The sequence below is a fragment of the Anthonomus grandis genome, chromosome 9, assembly GCF_022605725.1.
Source record: "Anthonomus grandis grandis chromosome 9, icAntGran1.3, whole genome shotgun sequence".
In the NCBI taxonomy this organism is placed as follows: Eukaryota; Metazoa; Arthropoda; class Insecta; order Coleoptera; family Curculionidae; genus Anthonomus; species Anthonomus grandis.
The window spans coordinates 16,375,730-16,401,317 of NC_065554.1; the positions used below are offsets into that span (position 1 = coordinate 16,375,730).

General features: G+C 30.4%; 4 protein-coding genes across 5 annotated transcripts in view; 2 read left to right on the forward strand and 2 right to left on the reverse strand.

The window, feature by feature from the left end:
• The window catches only part of LOC126740224 (heterogeneous nuclear ribonucleoprotein C-like 2), a 446,026-nt gene extending 440,586 nt beyond the window's left edge, over positions 1-5,440 (forward strand). For both annotated transcript variants that reach the window (XM_050446161.1, XM_050446160.1), the window contains exons 12-13: positions 1,857-2,015; positions 5,050-5,440. In XM_050446161.1, the coding sequence (XP_050302118.1) occupies positions 1,857-2,015; positions 5,050-5,229 (339 nt within the window). In that variant the 3' untranslated portion in view covers positions 5,230-5,440. The remainder of the gene's footprint in view (positions 1-1,856; positions 2,016-5,049) is intronic.
• A 4,225-nt stretch (positions 5,441-9,665) lies between these two features.
• LOC126740066 (protein phosphatase 1 regulatory subunit 15A-like) lies at positions 9,666-12,809 on the reverse strand. Its single transcript, XM_050445924.1, has 2 exons — positions 12,695-12,809; positions 9,666-9,958 (listed from the first exon to the last, which is right to left on the reverse strand). The coding sequence occupies exons 1-2, from the start codon at positions 12,716-12,718 to the stop codon at positions 9,743-9,745; spliced, it is 240 nt and encodes a 79-aa protein (XP_050301881.1). The 5' UTR covers positions 12,719-12,809; the 3' UTR covers positions 9,666-9,742.
• Positions 12,810-17,139: 4,330 nt separating this feature from the next.
• On the reverse strand, positions 17,140-19,648 carry LOC126740578 (uncharacterized). The gene is made up of 2 exons (XM_050446658.1): positions 18,418-19,648; positions 17,140-17,473 (listed from the first exon to the last, which is right to left on the reverse strand). Exons 1-2 carry the CDS (start codon positions 19,315-19,317, stop codon positions 17,258-17,260), a joined length of 1,116 nt encoding a protein of 371 aa, XP_050302615.1. The 5' UTR covers positions 19,318-19,648; the 3' UTR covers positions 17,140-17,257.
• Positions 19,649-20,331: 683 nt separating this feature from the next.
• Positions 20,332-25,588, forward strand: part of LOC126740707 (uncharacterized) — a 114,925-nt gene continuing 109,668 nt past the window's right edge. The window contains exon 1 of the mRNA XM_050446835.1: positions 20,332-20,335. Within this exon, the coding sequence (XP_050302792.1) occupies positions 20,332-20,335 (4 nt within the window). The remainder of the gene's footprint in view (positions 20,336-25,588) is intronic.

A 25,588-nucleotide genomic window follows, 5' to 3' on the forward strand; every position in this document is an offset into this window, starting at 1 on the left:
ATTTCTAAAGCATATTATTTAATGCTACTTATTTTATATTAAGCATAGATAGATTATTTCCACATTTATACTATGAAATTTATAAATTTAAATGTTGTTAACCCATAACAAAAAATATGTATTTAAACTGGGTTTTCAAAAAAAACCTAAAAACATTTATTTTAAAAGTATAAATTATTTTTTCTATTTCAATTTTTTTAAGTTAATATTTTTTAACTGTAGATCAGCTCTTCTTTGACTATGATCGCCAAGTTTTGGGACACCCTGAATAAGCAGTCAAACACAATTTAATTTCCGATAATAATAATTCCTCTTATTTTCGTTTCCGTCTATTTAGTTATTTTATCAAACATCTAAATTATGAAAAGCTATGGAAACAAATCCTTAATAATATCAAGAGTATACTATCTTAAAAAATAAAAATGTTATAGTGGCAATAGTTGACATTCTGTCATAAACTGGGATCGAACCGTAGATTCCCAAATGTTTCATCCATCATTAATTACAAAAACTTGTATAAAACAGCCATAAAACGACTAAGGTAAATAATATAAAGCTCCCATTAACTCGGTTTATAGGGATGTTTGATCCTAAGGAATGAAGCTATTGGCTTTTTATATAGCAGTTAAACCAAGTTAAGTAATTAAGTGAATTTTCCTTTATACATCCTTTAATATCACGTTCTACATAAGGCTTAATCAAAATATCATGTTTCATGTGATTTGTTTCATATTATTATTAATATTAAGTGATATTCATACATGGCTATAGTATATTTATGTATATAATGTATTCGCCTCAAAATTGTATAGCGAAAAAGAAATTAATAACTAAGCATTAGTAGAAAGAGTGAAAAAGATTGTTGAAAATAAAAAAATGATCTTGATTTAGCAATGTGTTTGTTACGCAAATACAAAATCTAAAATGTTTCCTGTATTTTTTTAATTAACTAGTTGCAGGAAGATAGAATTATCTAATCAACCCCTGAATATTTCTTGAATATTTACAGATATTTGAGGACTTTATTTTGGTTTATAAGGTATATTATATTAAGGCTGATGTTTTTTTCGTATTTTCAGTAAAGTAAGTTGAATCGTTAATAAATTTACAGCAATTACAGAATATGGCGCCTTATAGTTACAAAATTGGTCAATCTGCTAGCTGATCTGAAAATGTCATGTCCTAGAACTGAGGTTGCTCTTTTAGAAGTCCAAAATAGCAGAAGGAACAGGTTATAATTCTTAGGATTATTATATGCTTTTGTCCTTATAAAACAATCAGCACTATTCAGAAATCAGGATTTCTTCTATTTTTCGAGATCTACCATGTTTGGAATCACATTTTGAGGCCAAAAACTTATCAAATAGTGAAATTTAATTACTGATGAAAATAAAATGTTCACCAACTTATCTAGGTTTTACAATTACATTTGGCAAATTCATCAATGTTCTTGAAAAATTAAAGTCTTAATTTTTTTTTGTATATTTACTAATGTGTAATTGTATCATAAGTAAAAATCCTTTTTAATTTTTGTACATGAATATCACAAGTTGTATTATAAAACAAGTGAAAAAATCAGTTTTTTGCTTGCTATAGCTCAAAAGTTAAGGTGTTTAGCACATAGGTTTATTTGAACTAATTTTCAAAATTTCCTGAGATTTATTCTCTTTAAGAATTAGCATTTTATTCTAAAACCCCTATAAAAGTAACACCTGTGATGAACCTGCAAAAACTGGAAAATGGATGTTGGATAAGTCGAACTTAAATAGGTTTTTTCATATTTTTATTAACACTATTTACTAACTTTTTATGGTCATTAATGTTTTTCAATTACTTTACATCTAATTATTTTCTAGGAATCAAAATTAGCCAGCACTCTGGAAGACGATACTGAGGAACACAATGAAAATGAATTTCTGGAGAATGGCAGGGACGAAATGACCGGTACTCCAGATTCTGCAAACTCAAGAAACGATAAGGAACTCGAAGAGCTTATGGATATCGAACATCATCAGGTATATTTAAAACTCTCTTAGAGACTCTCTTAAAATAAGGTTTGAAAGTTCTTAAAGTTTAAGAGTAAAAGAAAGTTCTTAGAGTTTCAAACGCCTATTAGGAGACTGTCCTTGACTGACTCAATAAAATTCTTTCATTAAATTTAAATAATTTGAAGAAAAGTGTTTGTATCTATGGATCACTGTTTCTATTATATATTCTACCTAAAGCGGATTGAAATTAGTTAAGTGATTTGGTTCACTACATAGAATTAGTAGATTTTTTTCTTTCTTCTAAGATACATGGCTATATTCGGAAAAAGACAAAAGATTGTTTTTTTTTAAGTAGTGAACTACGTAATTCATAATAGTCTGCTCTAACTATTTAAATGAGCCCATGCTAGCGGAAGCTGTTCTAGGATCTACGCTTCATTTCTCTTTTTTCTATATGTGAATTGATCTTCTACAAGCTTTCACAAATACCCAGGGAACTGGATGCGTTATTTATGCAAATTGCTGCCACATTTGAATTCTTTTTCAATAGAGAGGGGGACCCGGATCGCTGGAAATAGTACTAAATCAAGCCTTAATTATGGTTCTTATCACTGCCCAGTTTTAAATTAAATAAAAACAGAATTTATGATATTTGGAAAAACTTCGAAGAAAATTAAAGAAAAAAAAAATAAAATTCATTGATGTGATTCTGGATACAAATCGTTGATCTTGTGAATGAAATTTGTATATTATTAGTTCTTCATGCCGATAAATGTCCTCCTGGCCTCTTCAATTCTGGTTAGCGCTATCCTCGTCGAATCCCATTTACTACTCATAAGTATCCACTGGATATCTAAAGGATGATACTTGCTTAACAATTTTTGCAATTAAAGCTTGTGCTTTCACTTTTGAGAAAACTATAAGCTTAGTTTTGGGGATGTTTATATGTAGGCCATAATGCTCGTTATACTTAACAATAATATTTACAAGTTGCTGCAGTTCAGGTATGATGCTGGCAGTAACTACTAACGTCGTAACTACTATCTTGCTGTTTGCATTTCTTGAATATATGGGTATGTATAATATTCAGAAATGTATAATTGTTTGTGTGTAAGCTATTACTATCCACTCTTTTACAAGTTACCCGAACATATAAAGTCCTTGATACTACCAGGCTATAGCAATGCCATAAAAAAAGTTCTACTGAAAAATGCTTTCTACAGCATTGACGAGTTTTTGTTGTAGAATTTCTCCTTTTAAAATTGATAACCGTGGGAACCATCCATGTTTTACTCTTTAATATTTTCAATTATTTAAATATCTATTTTTAACTAATAGTCCGCCATCACTATAGTTACTAAAATTTTATTTTTGTATCGATCGTCAAACTTATTATATAATGTTTTTCTGATTTATAAATAATGTGTAGGTTATGAAGTTTATTTTGCTATTTATGATTATAACATGAGAAATGATTGTTAATCAAATACTCGAACTATAATTTCATTTTATTTTATTTGATAAAATAGCTATACTGCTTATACAATGAGGGGAACAAATTCATTTAAAATTTAGGTATTTTTTGGTTTATTCTTCTGTTATTTTTTGGACACATTAATTAATATTGTCACTTACGCGTTTTTTGAAATAAAAAATTTCTGCACAGGGTGCCTCAAGTATGGCAGCTATGGCGTCATCATTATTTTTGAAAAATAAAACACCCTGTATGTTATGACGTTTTACAATTCTATATATTCTAGATATTCTGAATACTTTTTGTATAGCAAACCATAGGTCTAAATGTCAATGATTTGTCAAATATTACATAAGAGACTAACGAAACATATTAAATTAAAACATAAAAATGTATTCTAGATTTATTGCAACTAATGTTCAATTTGTTGTCCATTTGATTCAATGTGTCCTTTGCAATAAAAATTTTGATTACAGGGTATCTCAAGTAGATACTATCACGCCAAAGTTAATTTTTATGTGATTCCTTAGAAAGTAAGTAGACCTTATTATTTTCGAACAGTTTTCAATTTTATAACCTACTTGGTAACGGTTTGTCATGCATCTGTGAGTAAAATTATCATATTAGTTGTCATTTCATGCATAGTTCTTTAATAAAATGCATTTGCCTAAGAAATAACGAATTGAAATACTCACGATGATTGATTTCGGAGACCGGGTGCGGACCCAACAAGAGCGCTTGGACGTTTTCTAGTTTGAACTTATCCCTGATTTAGTTGTTTTATTCCCTGATCCACAAGAAGCTGATACATCTAGTAACGATATATGCTTTCAAAAAGACAAGGTATCTCCTCACTTTGCCATCACCTATTTGATGCAACTTTTCCTAACAGATGAATTAAACAAAGAGGACCGATTGAATGGCCATCAAGGTTACCGGATATAACCCCATTATATTTTTTCTTATGGGCTATTTGAAGTCCAAGGTTTATGTGAATAGACCAAAGAATTCGACAAGAAATTAAACTCATCGATCCGCAACTGTTTGAAAATGTGTCTTTGGAAGTTATTTATCGAATTCAAAAATGTATTTTAGTAAAATGGACATCAGTTGCAATAAATATTGTATACATTTTTAATTTTTAATGTCGTATGTTTCATTAATCTATTACGTCAAATTTGACAAACCGCTTTAGACATATGGTATGCTATAGAAGTATTCAGAATATATAGTAGAATTGGGAAATGTCATGATACACAGGGTGTTCCATTAAAAAAAATGAATTTTGACCCCTTAGTTTCTACTTGAGGTACCCTGTATAGAAATTTTTTATTGCAAAAGACGCGCAAGTGACAATGCTGATCGACGTGTCCGAAAAACAAAAGAAGAAAAAACACCTGAATTTTAATGCACTGTATATTTAAATGAATCTAAAAATGTAATAATATATAAGGTATTTCATTTATTTTAAAGATGCTGACACAACAGAAAAAATCTGCGAATTTGTCAGTTTATTTTGAACAACCCACTTATATCATTAAACCTTATGTTGATTTTATACAATTGTTTTTAAATTTTATTTTTCAGGCTTCAGCAGCGGCAGCAGCAGCTAAGACCCTGGTGCACACTTTCAGTATTGTAGCAGAACCCACTGCTGAACCAGGATCATCTCCACCACCAATAGCTGCAGAAGCACCATCAGAGAATGGTGAGCCATGGAAACCCCACTTAAGTTTGACCCAGAAAATACAAGGAAAAACTTATTAGAAAATAATATAATCAGATTAAAAAAAAAAACAAATGGTTTGTCTAATTTAATTTGTATAATATCGATATGTAGAATGAAATATTATCTATATTAATGCTAAATCAGATTTAAGAATTATTTCGTCTCTCTATTGTTTAGTTTTGGAAATGATATAAGATCTAACTGTATGTATAGGGATTAATACCGGTTATTATAAAAATTGTAAATTTTGTTGTTGGTTTTTTTTATGTAATAAAAAGTCGTTTTTATAGGATCTACGACTATAAATAAATATTCCTTGGGTTGTTATTAAACAACATAATATTAAGGGCTTTTAACGTAATTAAATAAATGTTTTGTTGTATCGATCATACGCACCAAATTGCAGCTTTAATTACTTATCAAAGTTGCATAAAACTTACCATAACCGTGATCCAAAGGTTAATAAATCTTTGTTGGTTTAGGTTTTAATACGAAATGTTGCAAAACACTGACGTTTCGCCAAACAAGAAGCATCAATCATGGAGATTGGCCCGTCATTACCATATATTCGAGCCGTAGTCTCTCTAGCCCTTTTAATAATACGGGGGCAACTTCAAATATGTAATTATTTAAATAACAGACGTGTGTTCATTTGAAACTGCTGCTGTTGGTGGACGGGTACATTGTTTTACACTTTTGGCATTTCGTATTTAAAATAGTTGCTACATAGGTGATCATTTTGGTATTCAGTGTCCTGTCCTTTATCATTACAGATGTTAATGAGCTAATGAAAATATGGTAACTTTATTATGCAAATTAAGCCTACATCTGTAATAACATAATATTAGTAGGTGCCAAATGAAGCCAATATAATTTTTTACATAAAGTAGCAATATATTTTTGCGAAACATTAATCAAAGAATCCCTGTTACAGAAACGAGAAATTTGTAGTTTTTATTTATTTATTCCTTATTATCATGGTAAGTTTATTCCTTATCGCGATGTGGTAAAAGATATGCAACTTTGTGATGTTTGCAAAAAATACGTTCATGAAGAATGCTTTAGCTCTAACCAAAGGGCCTATCCAATTTGCTGTTGTGATGTACGATTGTATAAAGATACCATTATTAGTTACTAAGTACTATGACCTTAACTCAGAGATTTGTTGTTTTAAATGAATTAATTTAAAAAAATCACAGCATACCCACGACTTAATCCAAATATTATAAAAAGATGAAACTATTACAATAAACTTATGTTAAAAATAGTTTTCCTAAAGTGAATCTTATTTGGTTAACCTACTAATAAGTAGTATAGAGTTGGCATACTATATTCATAAACATACAACAAATATTTACGACGAATAGAGCACGCAAATTGTTGACGATTTTTTTATAAACGTACTAAAAAGCTTTAAAGATTAATTAATGTCAGCAACTTGAATATTTCGGGACAATATCGTAGCTTAGGATCTACATTGCATACAGATCCAAGAGCTAAAGGTGGTTCATCGTTTATTCTCTCAACAATTTAAATCCCCATAATTGTTATCTAACAACTCAACAAATCTTTCACGCTAAACTTGAAAATTTTTGGCTGGTAGTCCATATCCAGCTAGTTTGTTACAGAGAACTGGTCAACTAACATACAGGGTGTTCGAAAAATAGACGGAGATATTTCAATGGGTGATGTAAAAAAATATGAAAAAAAGTTTCTATAAACATGGGGCCGGAAATGCACAGTTTTCAAGATTCAGAGTGATATTTTTTTTTAAATATTAATTATTTTTCTAGGAGAACTGACACTTGTCAATGTCAAACCTCCATGCAGAAATGATTTTTTGTTTTCCAAGACACCTGTGATTTTTTTACCAAAAATTAATAAACCAATTTTGTCCAGTGGCATGCAATAAAACGGTATTTATTTTTTTTGTCGAAAAGGAAGTGAGATGCGAAAAAAATACGAGAGGCGAATAAGTTGTATTTTTAAATGCTTAATCAAACAATAAATATTATAGTTGAAAAAAAGGCAGTGGCGTACATTTTTTTGCCAATAACATTTGCTAAGATGTCCCACGGGATGCCACTGGACCTTATAACTTTAATCTAATTAGGGCTAAATTAGCCTCTTAATGCAACAAGTAATACTGCCAAATTTCAAAAGAATCGAGTAAATATTTTTTTTTATTAATAAAAAAATAATATTTTTTTAAAAATGTATCACCCTGTATCTTAAAAACTGTGCATTTCCGGACCCATGTTTATAGAAGCTTTTTCTCATATTTTTTAACAAGGACTCACACATTGAAATATCTCCGTCTATTTTTCGAACACCCTGTATATCACATCTATTCTGTAAAACTATTAGTGAATAAGGATATTCTTGACTTTATTTCGCCATATTAATTAACTATCAGGGCAAATACGAATTGATTTTTTTATAATATTCTACATTAAGACATTTATGATCTTAGCAATACTTATACTAATTACACTGCTTAAAACTGCTAGGAATATTTTATGACACACTTGCAATATATGTTGTGTTACCTATATATAATTCAAGGTACTTAGTAAACTATTTTGGGGTTAATTTGTTATATTTTACAATTAACTGGTTGTAACTCAATAAATTGAAAAGCGATTTCTAAGTTTAGATGAAATTTTAAAATGATTCAACAATTTAACACCTAAAAATCTTCTATCCACAGAAAATGATCTTGGCGAATTGCACTAGCGTACAATTAAGAAATTAAAAAAAAATATTTATCTATAGAAGCGTTTATTAATTTAGTTAGTGGAACCATAATCTAATTTTTCACTGATCTTATCAATTTTATATTGACCAGAGGCATCTTGGCCCTCCTTTTTCCTCAATATCCCTTACTTCATTCAAAGATACCTCTCTGAATAAAAAAAGATTTAAGTAGGCAGATACAGTAGGCATTACATTTAGCGGGGTCAAATCCATAGGTGAAACCAATACTGCCTAATCGTCGGCTGGCTACATTTCTGAAGACAACTATAATATGTATTTCGAGGGTATACAATTAAAAGTAAATTTCAAATTTGAGATACTCCGCATTACTATAATATATATTTCTCTCGTTAAAATTTCCCTAATCCTAGTGTGAAATTGATCTGTTGGAAGACTAAGACTAAGTAAATAATTTATTTATTATAAAAGGTAATTATCCTATATGGACAGGTTCTTCTAGTAATGCGATAAAAATTAAATATGAAATAAATCGTATTGTCAGCGCGATATGCCTAGACTTCGACTACACTACTTGATAATGGTAATGTAACATTAGAAAGGGTCGGCTTTTATTTGCTACTTGTCCACCTGCATTTTTGGAATCGTTTAGACTGTTCGTCATAAAAAGAATAATAAAATTATATGGCATTGACAATAAGTATTCTCAAAATTCAATAATCTTTTCAGATAATAAAAGCATTAAGTGCTCAAAACATCAGAGCAATAAAATTTATTTACATTTAATTTTTTTTTATTTGTTCCAAATTTTTATATTAATTTTCCTTAATTTGATATCTGTATATAGGGTGTTTCGTTATATTACGGCAAATATCAAGCAAGAATGTTTCTAGGCAGATATGTACTAATCATAATAGGTTTTGAACTATAAGTTAGTACAAACTTTGCATAACAAATATTTTTTTTATGCAAAGACTGTGTACTGTACAAGGATGTGCCATAAAAGAATTCAAAAATATTACAAGATAAACCAGTGATGCTATACAAATATTCAATTCAAAGCCCGCATGAACGCCAATGGCAAATATAAAAATTTAAATTATTTTTAGAAGTATTTTCTGCATCTTATCACTTTATTAAGGTGCACCCAAGATGCTATAAAAAACAACTTGGATAATTTAACAAGAAGCAATAAAGTGGAACTTTTAATTTCTGTTTATGACTAAAATGATGTTAAAAAAATAAAATTGTGTATTTTCCAATTATGTATAACAAATTTTTGAGAAATGTAAAAGCATAGAATTTTCTTAAAATTTATGTGGCATAATCAAAAAATCTAATAGTAATAGTCTCACGTATGAAAACTAAAATAACATATTTCATACAGAGAAACTATTTTACTTCAATTTCCAAAACTGCTTATGAATAGCAAGCAGTTTCTCTATTTTTTTAAATAAACAAACTTTTTTAGGCACAAGCATGAAGAATCTTTTTGTTTTCTGAAAAGTTATAATATAAAATAGTCCTTATTTTATATAAAACCGGATATAGGACAATTACATCTACAATAGATTTTGCTAATCATCATCTGTCAATAACTATAATAATAATGAACAAACTTTTTACACAAACACATTTTATATACGTAAGTAATTCTAAATATCTGAGAATGAAAAATGGAAAAATTCTTGAAATTAATACAAATTAACTATATATTATATAAAAATATACTTTTTTAAAATAATTTACTAATACTAAATATTTACAAATATTTATTATTCTAAAACCGATAATAAAATATAGACGCTAACCAATAAAAGTAAATTAAAATTATTTTTATTCATTCTGAAACCTCTCTTTATAAATTCTAGTCCTGTGCTCCTGATCAAAAATATGCTTAATGCTTTGTTCCACCCGGAAGATTCTCAAACGAAACCTGTCTCTGTCTCTTGCATGCATTTCCCATGGCCCTTTCCTGGCTTCCTGATATGCATAGGACCACGTTATTATTGAATGAACCTCACATAATTTATTAGGTGGAGCAAATTTAACCTAGAAGGAAAGCAAATTTTGATTGAAATTTAATTCTTTTGTTTTGTTTTTTTAAGTCATATGTTGTAGAATTACTAAATCTATAACATATGACTTAAAAAATATGAGAATCCAAATTAAAAAGCACGTTATCAGAGTGTAAATAATTGATAGTGGTTTTTGTGCTTTACTGTTTTTTAAGTTAGTACTATTAAACTATTAAGTAATGTGTAGTTGAGAACTAACTTATGTATGGAATATCCTAACTAACCGATCCTTTTCAGATTGTTACTTGATTTAGAAGATTTAGATTATGGCTTTTTATTAAATTTCTTTTGATTTTAGATGTTTTTTTTTGCTTTAATGGCTTTGGAATATTAAAATGGTCAGCATCATTTTTTATTTTGAGAATTTAGATGTTGGGAAATACAAATATTATTGTAACGCAATAAGATATCCTTATTATAGTTAACTTGGCAAGTTACCTGCCGTGCAAGCTGCATGCACCAACAGCAGCCAAAGATGACGAGACTGTAAAAGAATTTTACCAATAACTAGAGACCCTGATAACGATGACTAAGAAAAATGAAGTAACATTAATATCGGATGACTTTAATGCAAAGGTCGGCAGAAGATTAAAAAAACCAAACTAAACATTAGGAAATTGAAGGATCCTAGCATTAAACAATACATAGGAATCCTTAAGAAGAAACATCATCGGAAACTCGCAATAGACGCCGTTTCTAAGTGGGAGGAAATTAAAAAAACTGTTGAAGTGACTTTTATTATGGAATCGCGCAATGAAGAAGAAATAGATGACGGAGGAAATGATGGAGGAAAGAATACAACATAAATGAAAAAATCAAATAAAATACTGAGAAACAATTCGCAATATAAAAACAAAGGTAAATAAAGCGAAGGAACGCTAGCTGAAGGACTGCCACTACATTTACAGATTAAATAGTTAACAGCTAAAAGGAGAATCAATAATCCCCACCCGAGACTAATAGCTGATGCAGGCGGAAACCTTATACTAGAAGCACACGTATGAAATGATAACGTAGAACTACTTTCTAATGGTAAACCCAAAAGTGACAGAAGACCAAGGTGACGATATGTCTGAACCCGAAATACTAAAGCTTGAAGTGGAAAAAAACATTTTATCGCTAAAAAACGACAAAACACCAGGTTCCGAAACATACAGGACGAGACCACTTCCTGGATTTTCTGACAGATCTTTTTAATACCTTTTAAGACAAAGGGCAGATTCCGAAAGAATGGCTTCATGGAATCATCAACTTTTATAGTCTTACCTAAAACGTTAAGCACAAAACACAGTGATCAATACCGATTCCTAACCCTCATCAATCAAATTACCAAGGTTTTCACAAATTTCATACAGAATTTATAACATATGCGAAGCAAACATATCGGAGTCACCATTTGTATTCTGAAGCGTATTGGGTACAAGAGAAGTAATCTTCAGTCTACAAGTTTTAATTCAAAGACGCAGAGACATGTACAAGGCCGCCCACTTGTGCTTCATCGACTTCTCCAAGGGATTTGATAATGTCAAACATAATAAACACATGGACATGCTCAGGAAAATGCATATTGATAGCAAGGATCTGCGCATAATAACCAGTCTGTGAGAGGTAATATTAGTCTTTATTATTTGTGTCTTATGTTTTAAATGTCCTAATTATTTTTTTTTCTTGCTCTAATTAATATAAAAGTCCTAAATCCGTATTTTTTTTAAGTTTGCGTTTTAAATTTGGACTAAATGAGTTTACAATTCAACAATTTACGAAGTTTTAATTGACAATCTTTAATTTGGTTTTAAAAATACTTCTCACTTTTTGCTATTTTAAAGTCACAGGGTTAAATATTTTTTATGATTTTTTATATTATATTTCTTTTAATTTAGATTTTCAATAGGTCAACAGTTCAAGCACATCATTTTGTTTATTTATTTTTTTATAGACGAGTAGCAGAGCGCACGAAATGCATGCGTGCACATTTACATATTTCGCCTTTAAGCACCTATGTAAGCGTAATTATCGATTCCCCAAGCTGTATACATTACTATAACGACCATCAAAAAAACAAATGCATAGAGTTTTGAAAAGTTCAAATGCCGTATTGAGTGTTCTATATTTTTTGTTTTTCCTTTTGTATTTGTTTTATTTAAAAAGTTAAAATTATATTTTTTTTTACTTAATGAAGACTTAGATATGTTATAGGGGTATAAACATTTTTTTTATTATTTCGTGCATTTGGTGACTTTGTATTTATTTAAAATTGAAAAGTGTCCGAGTCGAGCTTTTCAGCATTGTTTAATTTAATTGTGTTTTCAACGTCTTTATTTTTATATTGTTCTTACTATTTTACTATTTTTACTTACGTATTTTTTTCAAGTTTGCGTTTTAAATATGAATTTCACTTTATCCTAAATGAAAGTTTTAATTTGTAATTTAGAAATTCGTCTCAAAACCATTTTTTTATTTCTGTTATGTTTAGGTATTGATATATAGGATTATATATTTTTTATAATTTTCATAAATTTTTTTCTAGTCAGATTTTCAAACTTCGTTTTTCTATGTTGTGAATAATATAATCTCGGAGGGTTTCCTAAACAGTTCAAGCACATCGATTTCTGAATTAGTAGCTAAAAGTTCTCAATTTTCTAGGAATTGTAGGTAAGAGTTGGATTTTTGGAGTAATTGTTTTTTGAAGGAATCTTTATCTCTGACTTACCTTAGCGGGACTTTTTGTTGCCATTTTTGGTGTAGGCCACTACATGTAAAATGGCATTTGACGAAATTCGAATTTTTGCACTACACAATCAAAACTTTATTGCACGTGCGGACAGACAACTGTTGAATAACTAACGTTGATTTCTGATGTCGGTACAAAAATATAAGGAATGATATTGCGCATACTTCTATGAGTCGACTCCTCCTATGGACTTCACAATGAGAGTAGTTGCTAAGAAATCGATTTATTGATTTTGCTTGTATTAGAACTTTCCAGACTAATAAGACTATTTGGTGTGATGTATAGTTAATAATTATTAAGAAAATTATTAGAATTCGCATTCACTTTCAGGTTTATTGTTTTTTAGGAGTTATACCCAAAACTTATTTAATATGCAAAACTCTGGTCCTCTAAGTGATAATCAGACAAAAGATGCTGATTAATCTGTCAGAATGTATGGTTCTGCCCTCACTCACTCACCGCAGAGTGGACATGTACAGAGTGGGCAAATCTCTTCGCAATAAATGAATAAAATCTTAAAAAGCGCCATTTCGTAATTTTAAATTTAAAAATGGTGCAAGGGCTTTTTGGAAAACATTAAAATATATAATTTCACTATTTATGACCGATGCTACAAAAATTGGAAAAACACACAAATTGGACAGAGTGGACTTTCCTGGTAAAAAAACTATGTTGTTCTAAACGGAACCTATCTTTAAGAAATTTAAAATATTGTTATAAAGCACGTTTTTGAATATTATAGCAACTGAATTGATGTCAACTGTAGTCCTGTAGTTTTGAACATATAACCAGTACCAGATTTAAATATAGGTAGGTATTATAACTGCATGCTCTAAGTTATCTGGAAATTTACTTTGCTTAAGACAAAAATGAAAAATTACTGTGAGAAGTACAGAAAGAGCCTCTGCACATTAACAACAGCCACTAATGTCTAGACTTCCATAAGAAAGGCCTAATGGAATTTGTTATTTACAAGGGATCCTATAAAGGACCAAACCCCACTAGAGCCAGTTTGTATATTATTCTTAATATTTTCATTGTGATACCTATCTATGCTTACTTTGTAGGCTGTTTCACCGAGTCTCGTCTTAATGATTTATATTCAGCTGAAGCCAAAACATTAGCAGATTTATTTACCTGCCTTTGAACACGATTCTGACGTTTAATCTTGAGTATAAGCTCAAAAGTCAAGAAACCATAGAATACCTATTTGGTGTTCGTAATGGATTCCTTGACTGTTTTGTGAATATAAGGCTAATCAATGCATGCATACAGCTTTTTATGAAACAGCTGCGTACATACATTCACATCCAACCCTCCTTTATCCTTAATGTATTTTTCCTGTCCATATCTCATAGTCTTGTATGAGACCATATAAAAGGTAAAAATTGTCCTTTGCTTAGTCATAGAAAAGTTAATTTTTAATATAAGTCTTGATGATCGACTGTAAAGCACAAGTATCAAAATCGAGCCAAGGATGATATATGTCCTTATTAAATTAATAAGGTAAGGTTATGAATATCGATAAAATTGTTTAACAAATCGCATTTGCACGGACGACATACTAAGATCCTTAGATCAAAGCAAAGCTTCCATTCTTGTTTTGCTGGACTATACGAAGGCATTTGATCTTATCAATCATAAAATTTTAGTTTCTATTCTTCATTTTTTTGGTTTTTCCGACAATTCATGTAATCTAATTTTCTCGTATCTTTCAGGTAGAAGTCAAACTTAATAATAGCCTTTCTTTATCACTTCCGGTTGAGCAAGCCGTTCTTCAGGGTAGTATTTTAGGACCTCTTTTATATACTGCAAGCTTTTACTCTGGTCTAAATTTTTGTGATTATCACTTATACGCAGACGATACGCAACTCTATATTTCTATGTATGCTAATGCAATTAAAAATCTTAATTCAGATTTACTAAATATTTATTTAAAATCTAAGGAGCATGCTCTAAAAATTAATCCTATGAAGTCAGCTTTTTTGATCTTTGGTGAGGAGTATCTTCCATATAGTAACCATAGTATATCTATTGGTGGCAATACGATTTCTTCTAATACAAGTTGCAAAAGTTTAGATATTTTATTAGATAAAAAGCTGAGATTCAAAGATCACATTTCATTATTATTGAAGAAAGCCTATGGATCATTAAAAAATATTTATGGACAAAGACATTGCTTAAGTAAAAAAATAAAAATCATGCTTTGCGAGTCTCTAGTCTTATCTCATTTTAATTTTTGTAGCCCTATCTTTAGCCCATGTTTAGATTATGCTGATCGAAACAGAGTACAAAAGGTTCAAAATAGCTGCCTTAGGTTAATCTTTAAAATTTCTCGTCAAAACCCGATTTCACATAAGCTTACAAAAATTAGGTGGCTAAATATAAAGAACAGGTTTATTTCACAAAAAAAATGCTTTTTCTATAAAATCCTAAAGGAGAAAATTCCAGAGTATCTTTTTGATAGACTAACATTTCGAACCGACATTCACAATTGAAATTTAAGACATAGAAACACCATAACTATACCAAGACATAGGAAAGTATTATTTAAAAGGTCTTTTACTTACAATGTGGCTATGGCTATGGATAATGTTGTCGACTATTCGTTTTCCTTTGATTGGTATACTTAGGAACACGTACAATTTTTATTATTTTTTTTTGTTGTTAATATTTAACATGTTTTATTTTATATGTATTATTTTGGCGTGCTACTTATAATAGTTATTCTATTTTGTCTCGATCTTTTTTTCTAGTTTAATAGGATATTGGGGAAGAATTGGCACTTAGTTGCCTACCAATACTCCTTTATTTACCAGATATTGTTTTAGGATCATTGTCTTATATATGTTTTTTATTGTATGCTGGTAAATAAAAACTGTTTATTGTTATTATTTTGCGCAGCTCATATTATCATATAAAAAAGCAAATTTATATCACCTCTCAAAAAATATACATTAGTACTTACAATATCATCAAAACCTTATATAGTCATCATCACATGTATTATAGGAAATGTATGAAAAACTTTTACAGTAGTGTAACCACTCAGTATCACATCATGACACTTCTTCCGTTAATCCTTTGGTGTTCTGATAATATTTTAGATTCTTGTTGGAGCTGTTACTTGCTCCACGTCCTAAGGGTTCGTGTGAACCTGTGGCACCCTTTTCTTTTAAAAAAAGTGGGACACCAATCCACCGCTTGGTCACACTTCACGATTCCAGGCCATCCTAATGTCTTCTTGACGGATTGTAACCTTTATTGATCAGTATATACTTGGACTCATACTCTTCACAGCTTAGATCAGAGAAATTTGGTTCTAGGATGCTTTAAGTTGGGCAGACTTTGTCGCTGGTTGCAACCTTGTAACATGTAGTAGATACATACTTTGGTATTGTTTTAATTTTCTGCAGATCTTGATAGAGGCTTAGGTGTTTAATACTGTTGGATTTCAATAAGGCCTATGATATTATGTTTAAAACTTTCTTAGTTTAGTTTGTTCAGGCAAACTGTAGAATTATTTTTAGAGCTTTCTTGTAAATGGTAAACAATGAGTAATTGATCAAGGTTATTACTCAAGTTTTTTGCCAAATAAAAAAAGCACTCAAGGCTGCGTATTGGGTCCGCTTTTATTCTTGATTTATACAGAAGATTTTGATACTTAAAAAAATATTCAATACATCAATACGCGGATGACTTTCAAATCTATTACTATTTTGATGTAAACAATATTTCAGTAGTCTTTAAGGCATTAGTCAATGCTTCTAAATGAGGCAAAAACATACATTTTACTTTAAGAAAACTAAAATAAAATGTTCTGTTACAAAATAATTTCAAGCTAAGTCTCAATAATATAAAACTAAAACTCGGTGATCAGAGTAAGGAACGCAAAATGACGTTAAGAAATCGAGTGATTATCGCATATAGCCCACAGAAGCTGATGAAATCCTAATAGGTAATTCTGTCAGTTGTTATAGACCAGGTGGACAATTCCAGTTAACTAATCTAATCCAGAGATTAATTTAACCATCCAAACAAAACCAAGTTTTTAACAGTCTTAAGATTCTTGAAACATCTTTTTCACAGATTGATTGATAGTCTAAGATGAGGTCAATAATAACCAAATAAATAATTTGTTACAGTTAGTTAATTAAATAATGAAAATACTAAAATGAAATCTATTTGTTTCAATTCATTCAGTTATATACCAATTTGAATGTAATTAAAATGTGGATAGTCTTAAGGCAAAAATGGCGAGACTTAAGGTCTTTGAAAATGTTGAAATGTTTTTCTCTTATTTGCGTATTTAGGTCATTCAATTCTCAATAAGTATTTTACTAATGATAAACTGAATAAATATTTAACGCAAAAACTTATAAAAGAACTTTGGACAGCTGTATAAGAATATAATAAATAAAAAATTATATTATATATACAAAATATATTGTCTCTTCAGAATAACGCATTATAATTAACACCAAAAATATAATAAATACAGAAATATAAGAAGAAGAGTAAATAATAACATTAAAATTAGTTTCAAACATTCCGAAACCTTTCATTGTAAATTTTGTTTCTGTGCTCCTGGTCAAAAATATACTTGATGTCTTGTTCCACCCTGAATATTCTCCAACGAAACCTGTCCCTATCTCGTGCATGCATTTCCCATGGCCCTTTTCTGGCTGCTTGATATGCATAGGACCACTTTATCATTGGATGAACTTCACATAATTGATTGGGAGGGGCAAATTTAACCTAGAACAAAAATAAAATTTAATCAATATGAAAATTACTGATTATAAAATGTATTCATTATTAGTAGTCTTTTTTTGTTTAGTAATTAAAGGTGCAAATAATAAGTTTTATTTATAATAAAAAGAATGGCAATCACTTATAAAAGATGCAATTGGTAGCTTCTAATGTACTTGATTTGTTAATGAATAGAAATCTTTATAGAAATGATTATTACATATGCTGGCAGCTTATTTCAGAAACCTGGTCAAATCCTGGACTGTTTTAAAAGTAAACATAATGTTTATGTGTTTTTTTTTTTATTATTTAACATTTAAGAAAACATTAAAATCTGCTTTAGAGTAAAGCAGGTTTTAAAAGAAATATTGACAATTTTATCTCTTCACAGCTAGCAGATGGCGCATACTGTTTTCAAGAAACAGGAGAGTGAAATTGCCAAATGTTTCTTTGGAATATAACTTTCATCCTACAGTTGTCTAGTCTACTATACTGATCATACTTTTATTTTTGTGCGAATGAATAAGAATTACTATGGCTTTGTGTGATACAATAATTTCTCCAGATACCTAATAAATCTTTAGCTTAATATAGAATTTGAAAAAGAAAATAAGAAATAGTAATTACAAGTAAGTGATCACGAATTAAGCCAAGTATCCTCCCTCTTTATTTTGTTTTTGTAAAAATGAAATAATCAGACAATAAGCTGATCCTCATAAGATCTAAAAAGATCTAAAAAGCAACTTTTTCTATATAAGGGGAAAAAAAAATTTACCATAGACTTTATAGAAGGTTTACCTAATTTATAAAGTTACCTATTTAGAGTTGTTTACAATTTTTTAATATGGCATCACCTAAAAATAATATTTAGAAACAAATTATTGAAGAATGGTTCGAGTAAAAGAGTACCTACGAGTAGCTAATAAAGTAAGTTATGTAATTTTAATTACCCTTTTCTCTGGTTTTTTTATATTTTTCTTGGGCTTTGTAATGTCAAGCTCAACATCATTTATATCCCTTCCTCTACTACTTCCTCTCTTTAAACAGCTTCTAGGTTGTTCAATTTTAGTTATATTAATAACTATACACTTTTTACAGTTTCCGTTAGCTACAATCAGCCCATCAGTCTCTTTCCAGTCTTTCTTATTATTATTTATTTCACTCCCATTTTTATTAAGGGACTTTTGATTATCACACCTTATTGTAGTCCAACTAACTGATAAGTATCTTCTGTCAATAAATGCTAACTCATCTGAGCTATTTAGAGTACATTTTACATAAAATTCAACTATTTTAGCAAGTAGTATCTCAGAACTCCTGCAAGCACTGTTTCCCAAAGAGGTTTTAACATCTCTAATTTGATGTACCATATTGTCTCTTAAAAAGAATTTATGTAAGCACAATTTAGTTGTACAATCTAGGGGCAGATGGGTTTTTAATGATGCCATTTTAGTAATTAAGCTAAATTCTTGTTTTTCATAACAACCTTTCCCTTTATCAATATGGTTTTTGTCAAAACCCATTCCATAACTACTGCCAGATTGAAAATATAAAGTGGATATCGCTTTTATATTATGATCCTTCTTGGGTTTCATAATTTTGTAGAAATCTTTTGTGTAACATTTCTTAGGACTCTCCCTATAACAAGCTTTACATTCACTAACCACTTGACCTTCCTTACAATGCACAGAATTAATTATGTATAGGAACTTTTCTAAAGCTGTTGCCAGTGTTTGGGGCACCATGCTCAAACAGCTGGAAGCTTGAATAAAATGTTCTTTTGGATCGACCATGCTTTGTATACCCATCAAAGCAGAGGGGCAATCCTCTAAAAATCTGTTTGATACCATTGCTTTTTTATATATCCCTTGCAACTTGCTAAAAATAGGCTACACCTTTTCGATATCTACAATTCTGATCTAAGTGTTTTAAAATGCACCAAGTTTCTTTTAATCTTTCCCAACTTTATTGTAGAATCAGTACAAATTATATCAAAACCACTGTTCACAATACTATTTAAACTTGAATTTGTATCAACATTTAATTTAGCCATTTCACTCAGTTACAATGCACTAGAAGACCTTCAAAGTACTCATAGGATTTGTATCACGTAATTCATATTTGCATTGAGTAACTTAGTCATTGTTTTTAAAAGGAACTGTCAAAGTCAAACGAATACTAACGTTTCTTTGACCACTTTGACATTGACAGATAAAAATTGTATTTTTAGGTTCATTACACTGGGGTCACCGCCACGCCCTTTAAATATGTCCTTAAGGTGATTTTTCATGCATCCGTCATAAGATGGTTCAATGAACTTCTGATTGGTTAGACAATTTTTACGCCGTATCCCATAGAAAAATATCTCAAATCATCCGTAATTGAATGAGTGTTGGCCTGTTATACTTTGTTGCCCTGTTGTACCTTTTCGGTTTTTTTTTTGTTATACAGGATGTCCCGACATTAGACGTCAATATTTTAACCACGTATTCTGACCCATAACAAGGTTAAAATTTCATATAAAGTAGGGTCCAAAACGTCTTAGTTTTTAAAATACAGGATGTTAAAGATGAAGAGGTGATGGCAGTTTTTTGTAAATATTTTCAAAACACTTAAATATTTTTAAATCTAGCGAACTAAAACTAGTTTATTGGATTGTCTTCAGGGGTGGGTAACTTAACAACTATAAATCGTTTTACTAACAAAAGACAAATCAAACTATGAACTGTAGAGCTAGTACATAGTTTTGAAATAAAAAGTATACACTTAACATTCTAAATAAGGTGCTGACGAAGATTGCCCTTCTTACGAAGGTAAACTCGGGAACTATGGACAATCGCATGTGATGCACGTGAAACTTCGAAATGGGTTTGTCGACAACACCTCTTCGATGTCGACTTCTGTTCCATGCACTATTTTTGTATACAACCCCAAAAATAAGAATCTAATGGAACCCCGTCCAATCCATCTGCCCTGTAACCTCTGGTGCAGACAGTTTCTAACATTAACATTACCCGAATGAGCTGGTGTTCCGTCATGCTGAAAATGAAGCTGATTTATAAAATAATAAAATGTATACATTTCTCCTTATTTTAAATATTTATCCTTTAATAGTTATAAAAGATTTTGTATAAGATATATTTTCAGGAAACAAAAAAGAAGAGGTACCACTAATTACTTAATGAGATGAGACTTCCTGATGCAACAAAACACTTTAATTATTTGAGAATGACATGTGAGACTTTTAATAACTTAATTAAAAATGGTACCTAAGATAACAAAGCTTTATTGTGTAAGAGAGCCAATATCTAGTGGTTAACGACTTACAGTTACTTTAAGGTATGTATTATTTGCAGAAGCTTTATCTCCAGTAGAGCTCGCTTTTCTTTAAGCATTAGGGCTAACAGATTTATATTTATAAATATAACATGGTATATAATATGTGCATTCACTTTTTCAAGCGCCTTTAAATGGCTCCTTCAATCACATTCTGATTACTCTTTCCCCTACGTCACCACTAATGGGATATCTTTTTCTCTCTCTCTATTGACCAACTCTTACAGTTTCAAGTTATTTGTGAATAGATATTTATTCAGTATGGTTATTATTGGACTGGTAGGTTTGCAAAGAAGTGAATATGTCGAAATTGGTGTGCCTAAATTGCCGTTACTTGCTTATTCTTAATACTGGTTAAGGCTAATATTTGTATATTCAAAATGGACGTGTCTCAAAGTTACCAATTTCCGTTTACTTTCATTTTTAGAAAATCTAAATGTTAGGGGGTTAAGCAGTGCTCAGTTCTTAGTCTAATGATCGTTGTAGTAAAACCTGTCCCTTGATACTCTAATGTAGAGAACGAAAGTTTTTTGAGTGGTTTTTTGCAAACATTATTGTAATATCTTCACCTCTAAACTTGTTTCCCATGTCTTTTCCTATTTCTCCCACTGATTCTCCGTTTCTCTTGGTATGAAGTCCTGTATATCCAATTATATGGGGTAACATATTTTTAGTGCTATAGTATTTTTAGTGATGTAGTAATGCTTTAGTGGTATAGTATCTTTAGAGCTGTTCTTCTCACGCTGGCCAAGGTGTCTGCTTCCTCCTTTCTTTTGATATTGAAATATACAGGAATTCAAGCAACTTTATTTCTAATCTATTATTGTTTGCCTCAATCAACATTTGTTTGATAGTTTGAACAAGTTTTTCTCGTGCTTTATTCATTGTTATTATAAATTCTTCTACATTGAGTCTTTATCATTACTCTTATTATTACGTAAACATCCTTATACTCTTCCTAAATTAGTAGATCATTTAGATCTTTAGGTAGCTGCATTATTTCATTGCTGTCCAACGCAAATGTCTCCCTGTTGTGGTGTAGTTGGAATATAAGATTTGCAAGGTCCTCTTTGATGCCTGTTTCAACCAGAAGTGCAAAAGCATTTGTGTAGGTTTACATTGTCGTAGGCGGCTGATATGCATAAAACACAGCTACGACTTGTTCTTTTTTGAATGCTGGTTTGAATTGCAAGTATGAGGTTGAATACAGTCCATCCCCTTCCTGAATTCTGGTTGCTTGGTGGTCTTAGGTATTTTTCCACTTCAATCTTCTCCTGATACTGTTTTCCAGGGTTTTTGCTATGCAGGAATTGATACCATTTGCATTTAATGCATTTTTTCCTGACTTGAGAATGGGGTAGAGTAGGATATATTCCATTGCGTTGGCACTTCCCCTGTCTCGAGGCTTTGGTTGACAATTTCTAGTAGTGTTTTTGGCCCTAGTTGATAGATGTTGGATCATGGAGTATGAGATGTTGTCGAGACCTGGTGCAAAGTCCCTTTTTTCCTTTGTAGAGCGTGATTTAGCTTGAGAAGTGACATTGGTGATTGTGTGGTTGCTGTTCGAGACATGTGAGCTTGTCCTAGGTTCTAGAGGATCTGTGTGGGCACTGGGGTGTCTGGTAGCTTATTTTTCCATGTATTTCTGCTATTGGAAAATACTTCTATTTGTCTCCATACTGCCTCTAGCCTCTATTGGGGTATTTCTTTTAAATCCTTCTCAGTAGCTTTAGGCTATGGTTTCTTTCAAGGTTTTTAAGCCTGGTTTTCTGTCCATTAAAAACTCCGCACATTCCTCGTCCCATCCCCTAATTTGCCTCCATAAGGGGTTTTCATTGGTACTGCTGCATTTGCTGCTGCTTGGATTGCAATTTCTAGATGGGTGTAGCTTTTGATAATACTGTCCATGTATTGCAGGATAATTTTGTCTTCATTAAATGGGAGATGTCAGTGATAATGGACCGGCCGAAGAGGCAATCCTGATATTAACAGTAAATAAGACACAAATATTAAGATGACAAATAATTTTGTACTAACGTCCATCGGATATCGGATGCATGACCACTAACTAAATTTAAAGATAATGTAATTTTCTGACCAATAAGAACTTAAGAATGCAGTATTTCCACCAATAGAAACGATTTCTTACCGTGGTATGATCATATGAGAAGAAAACATGAAAAATCACCTTTAGTTAATATATGTTAAAAAAAAAATTCTTCTGGAGAGGAGGAGCTGTCAATAATGATTTTGCAAATGAGAGTGAGTTAAGCAAAATGTAGGTTTAATTGGGCCTAGTTGCTGGTTCTCCGGCATCAAATCCGCTCTTGTGAATAGTTTCTTTTCAATCAGAATAACTAAAATTGGTCAAATAATTTTTTATTCATTTCCGCTAACATCTCCTATTGCGGCGATTTTTACCCTTTGTGGCTTCCTGTAACAGCTGAAAAACAAAATAGATATTTGGGGATTATATGTGAGAATGTGTGTGCTAAATTTCAATCAAATCTGATGATCGATTATGCTTTTTTTATTTTAATTTTATACATTGTAGGTTCTTGCCCTCTTCGACTTTGTCGTAAATTCCTCAATTTCCTACGTTCAAACAGTTTTTAAAGGATAGAGCCACATACAATCCTACAAATCTTATTTATGTTATTGTTTATACAATTATTTACTTTGCAATTCTTTTACTTTTAATTTGCTAACTAAAAACTCAGTATTAGTTGATCATTGTAAAACTTGATAGCTAGTCAAAAAATGTATTTGAACTAGGGTTATTTGAACAACATTTGTGATTGTGAATTTTTATAGAAAATATGGATTAAAACTTTTTTATTTAGTATATTCATAGATTTACTATTTGGGCAGAAATGGTACAAGGATCAAAGTATATGGATTAATGGCAGCAAGATACAGCTAAAACTAAGATGTTGGATCAGCAATTCAATATTATAGTTAAATGTTAGTATCCAAAAGTATCATCAACATTCCCAGACTACATTTAAAACAATTTGGTAATTCAGGCATAGGCAAATGAATATGGCCATCAAATGATGTTTGTTTACTATCACTATCTCATAGATATCTCTGCAGTCTTAATTTTGTTTTATTGGGTTAAAATTTGAATTTTCTACATTGTTTTTTCATGAAATCTATAGAAGAAGTAAGGAACTATCTATAAAAAAATAATATCTTTAAAATTCGTTTGGCAGTAATTTACTATAGAGCCACCATCCTACCTTTTATCTGTTTTTGATAGAAGTATATCTGGAAATAGATAGGTACATGAACAATTTTTTGGAATGGTATCCCCTTAAAATTCATGGTTAGAATAGAAGGATATTGTTATATTGATTAAAACAGTGGTAGTATTAGGATTAGTGCTTTTAGCTCTATGATTAATCAACTGAAAAATATTAGTTAAGAATAGTTTGAAAAATAAGAAAGTAAAATGAAGATTGTAGAATGTAGATTGTAGTTTTAATTACCCTTTTCTCTGGCATTTTATTACTTCCACCTAGACACATCTTGGCATCTTATTTAAGCCAACCCTTTTTGGTTTCTACAATTCTGGTTCAAGTGTTCTAATGCCCACCAGGTTTATTTTATTCTTTTCAAATGTTTTTGTAGTGCAAATTGTCACAAAACCACAATTCACAATATCATTTAAACTTGAATTTGCATTTACATTTAATTTAGCCATTTCACTCAGTTAAACTGCACTAGAAGACCTACAATGTACTCATAGACTTTGTATACCGTTCATATTATTTATTTATGTAATTATTAGTTTTTATAATTAGTTGTTTTAACTGTCAAAGTCAAACGAAAACTCTTGACAACTTTGACTTTGACAGAAAGATGCCATTTTCCATGGGGTCACTGCCAGGCCATTAAGGTACAACCCCACTGGGCCTACATTAACTCTGCGAGCGAATTTTTAGTTTTTGCAAAAAAAAAGGAAAAAACTAGTTTATACTGAGTGAATTATTTATTTATTTATTAAACATGATTAACTTTATAACAAGAAAATGCATATTATATTGACGCAATTTTTATTCTTTAAAAATGAACATAAAATAAATATACTAAACCTTATAAAGTGTGAGAAATTGAAGATTATACATTATTTTCCAAAATAATAGCAACATCGCTTTCTCTAATCGAAGAGAGCTGCCTCCGGTCATCTAAAATTACTTGATGTTTTATTTTTATTTTTTGCTTCTCTTTTATTTTACTGACAGCTGCTCTAAATAGTTCGTTATACATACAGTGTGGTGAATTTAACTGGAATAAATTCAGTTAAAACTCATAAAATTTCATCTCGCAAAATTCCTGAGACCCATCGATTTTTGTTTATTTTTTTTTATATTTCAAGATAGTTTTTGTATTTTTTCACCTACAGGGGGGGTCCAAATTAACCCCAACTTTTTTTTTTCAAACGGAAAGCCACTTTTTTTAAACTCTCATTGCAAAGAGCTCTTTTTCCTGATTAAATTGCCCTATTTACTTTTGTGATTATCTAAAGGAGAAATACGAAAAAATAAAATAAAAACCATTAAATTATTAAAAGTCTCGAAATATTTTGTGTTGGTAAATTTGTGGCGTGTTTGTTTATTTTATTGGTATCGAGACATTTTCTGACATTGTTATACTGTCACTGTTAAAGTGAATTTCAACCAGTTGTTAGTTAACTTATATTGAAATAATGCCTTATTTATCCGAATCCCACAAGATTGAAATCTTAATGATGATTGGTTATGGGGACAGAAGTCGTACTCA

Coding starts and splice junctions, on each gene's coding strand:
- LOC126740066 (XM_050445924.1), bottom strand. CDS start 12,718: ATGGCAACAAAAAGTCCCGCTAAG. Junction 9,959..12,694: donor CAACAAAAAGTCCCGCTAAG/GTAAGTCAGAGA, acceptor CTTTCCTTCTAG/GTTAAATTTGCTCCACCTAA.
- LOC126740578 (XM_050446658.1), bottom strand. CDS start 19,317: ATGGTATCAAACAGATTTTTAGAGGATTGCCCCTCTGCTTTGATGGGT. Junction 17,474..18,417: donor TAAAAAAACCAGAGAAAAGG/GTAATTAAAATT, acceptor TTTTTGTTCTAG/GTTAAATTTGCCCCTCCCAA.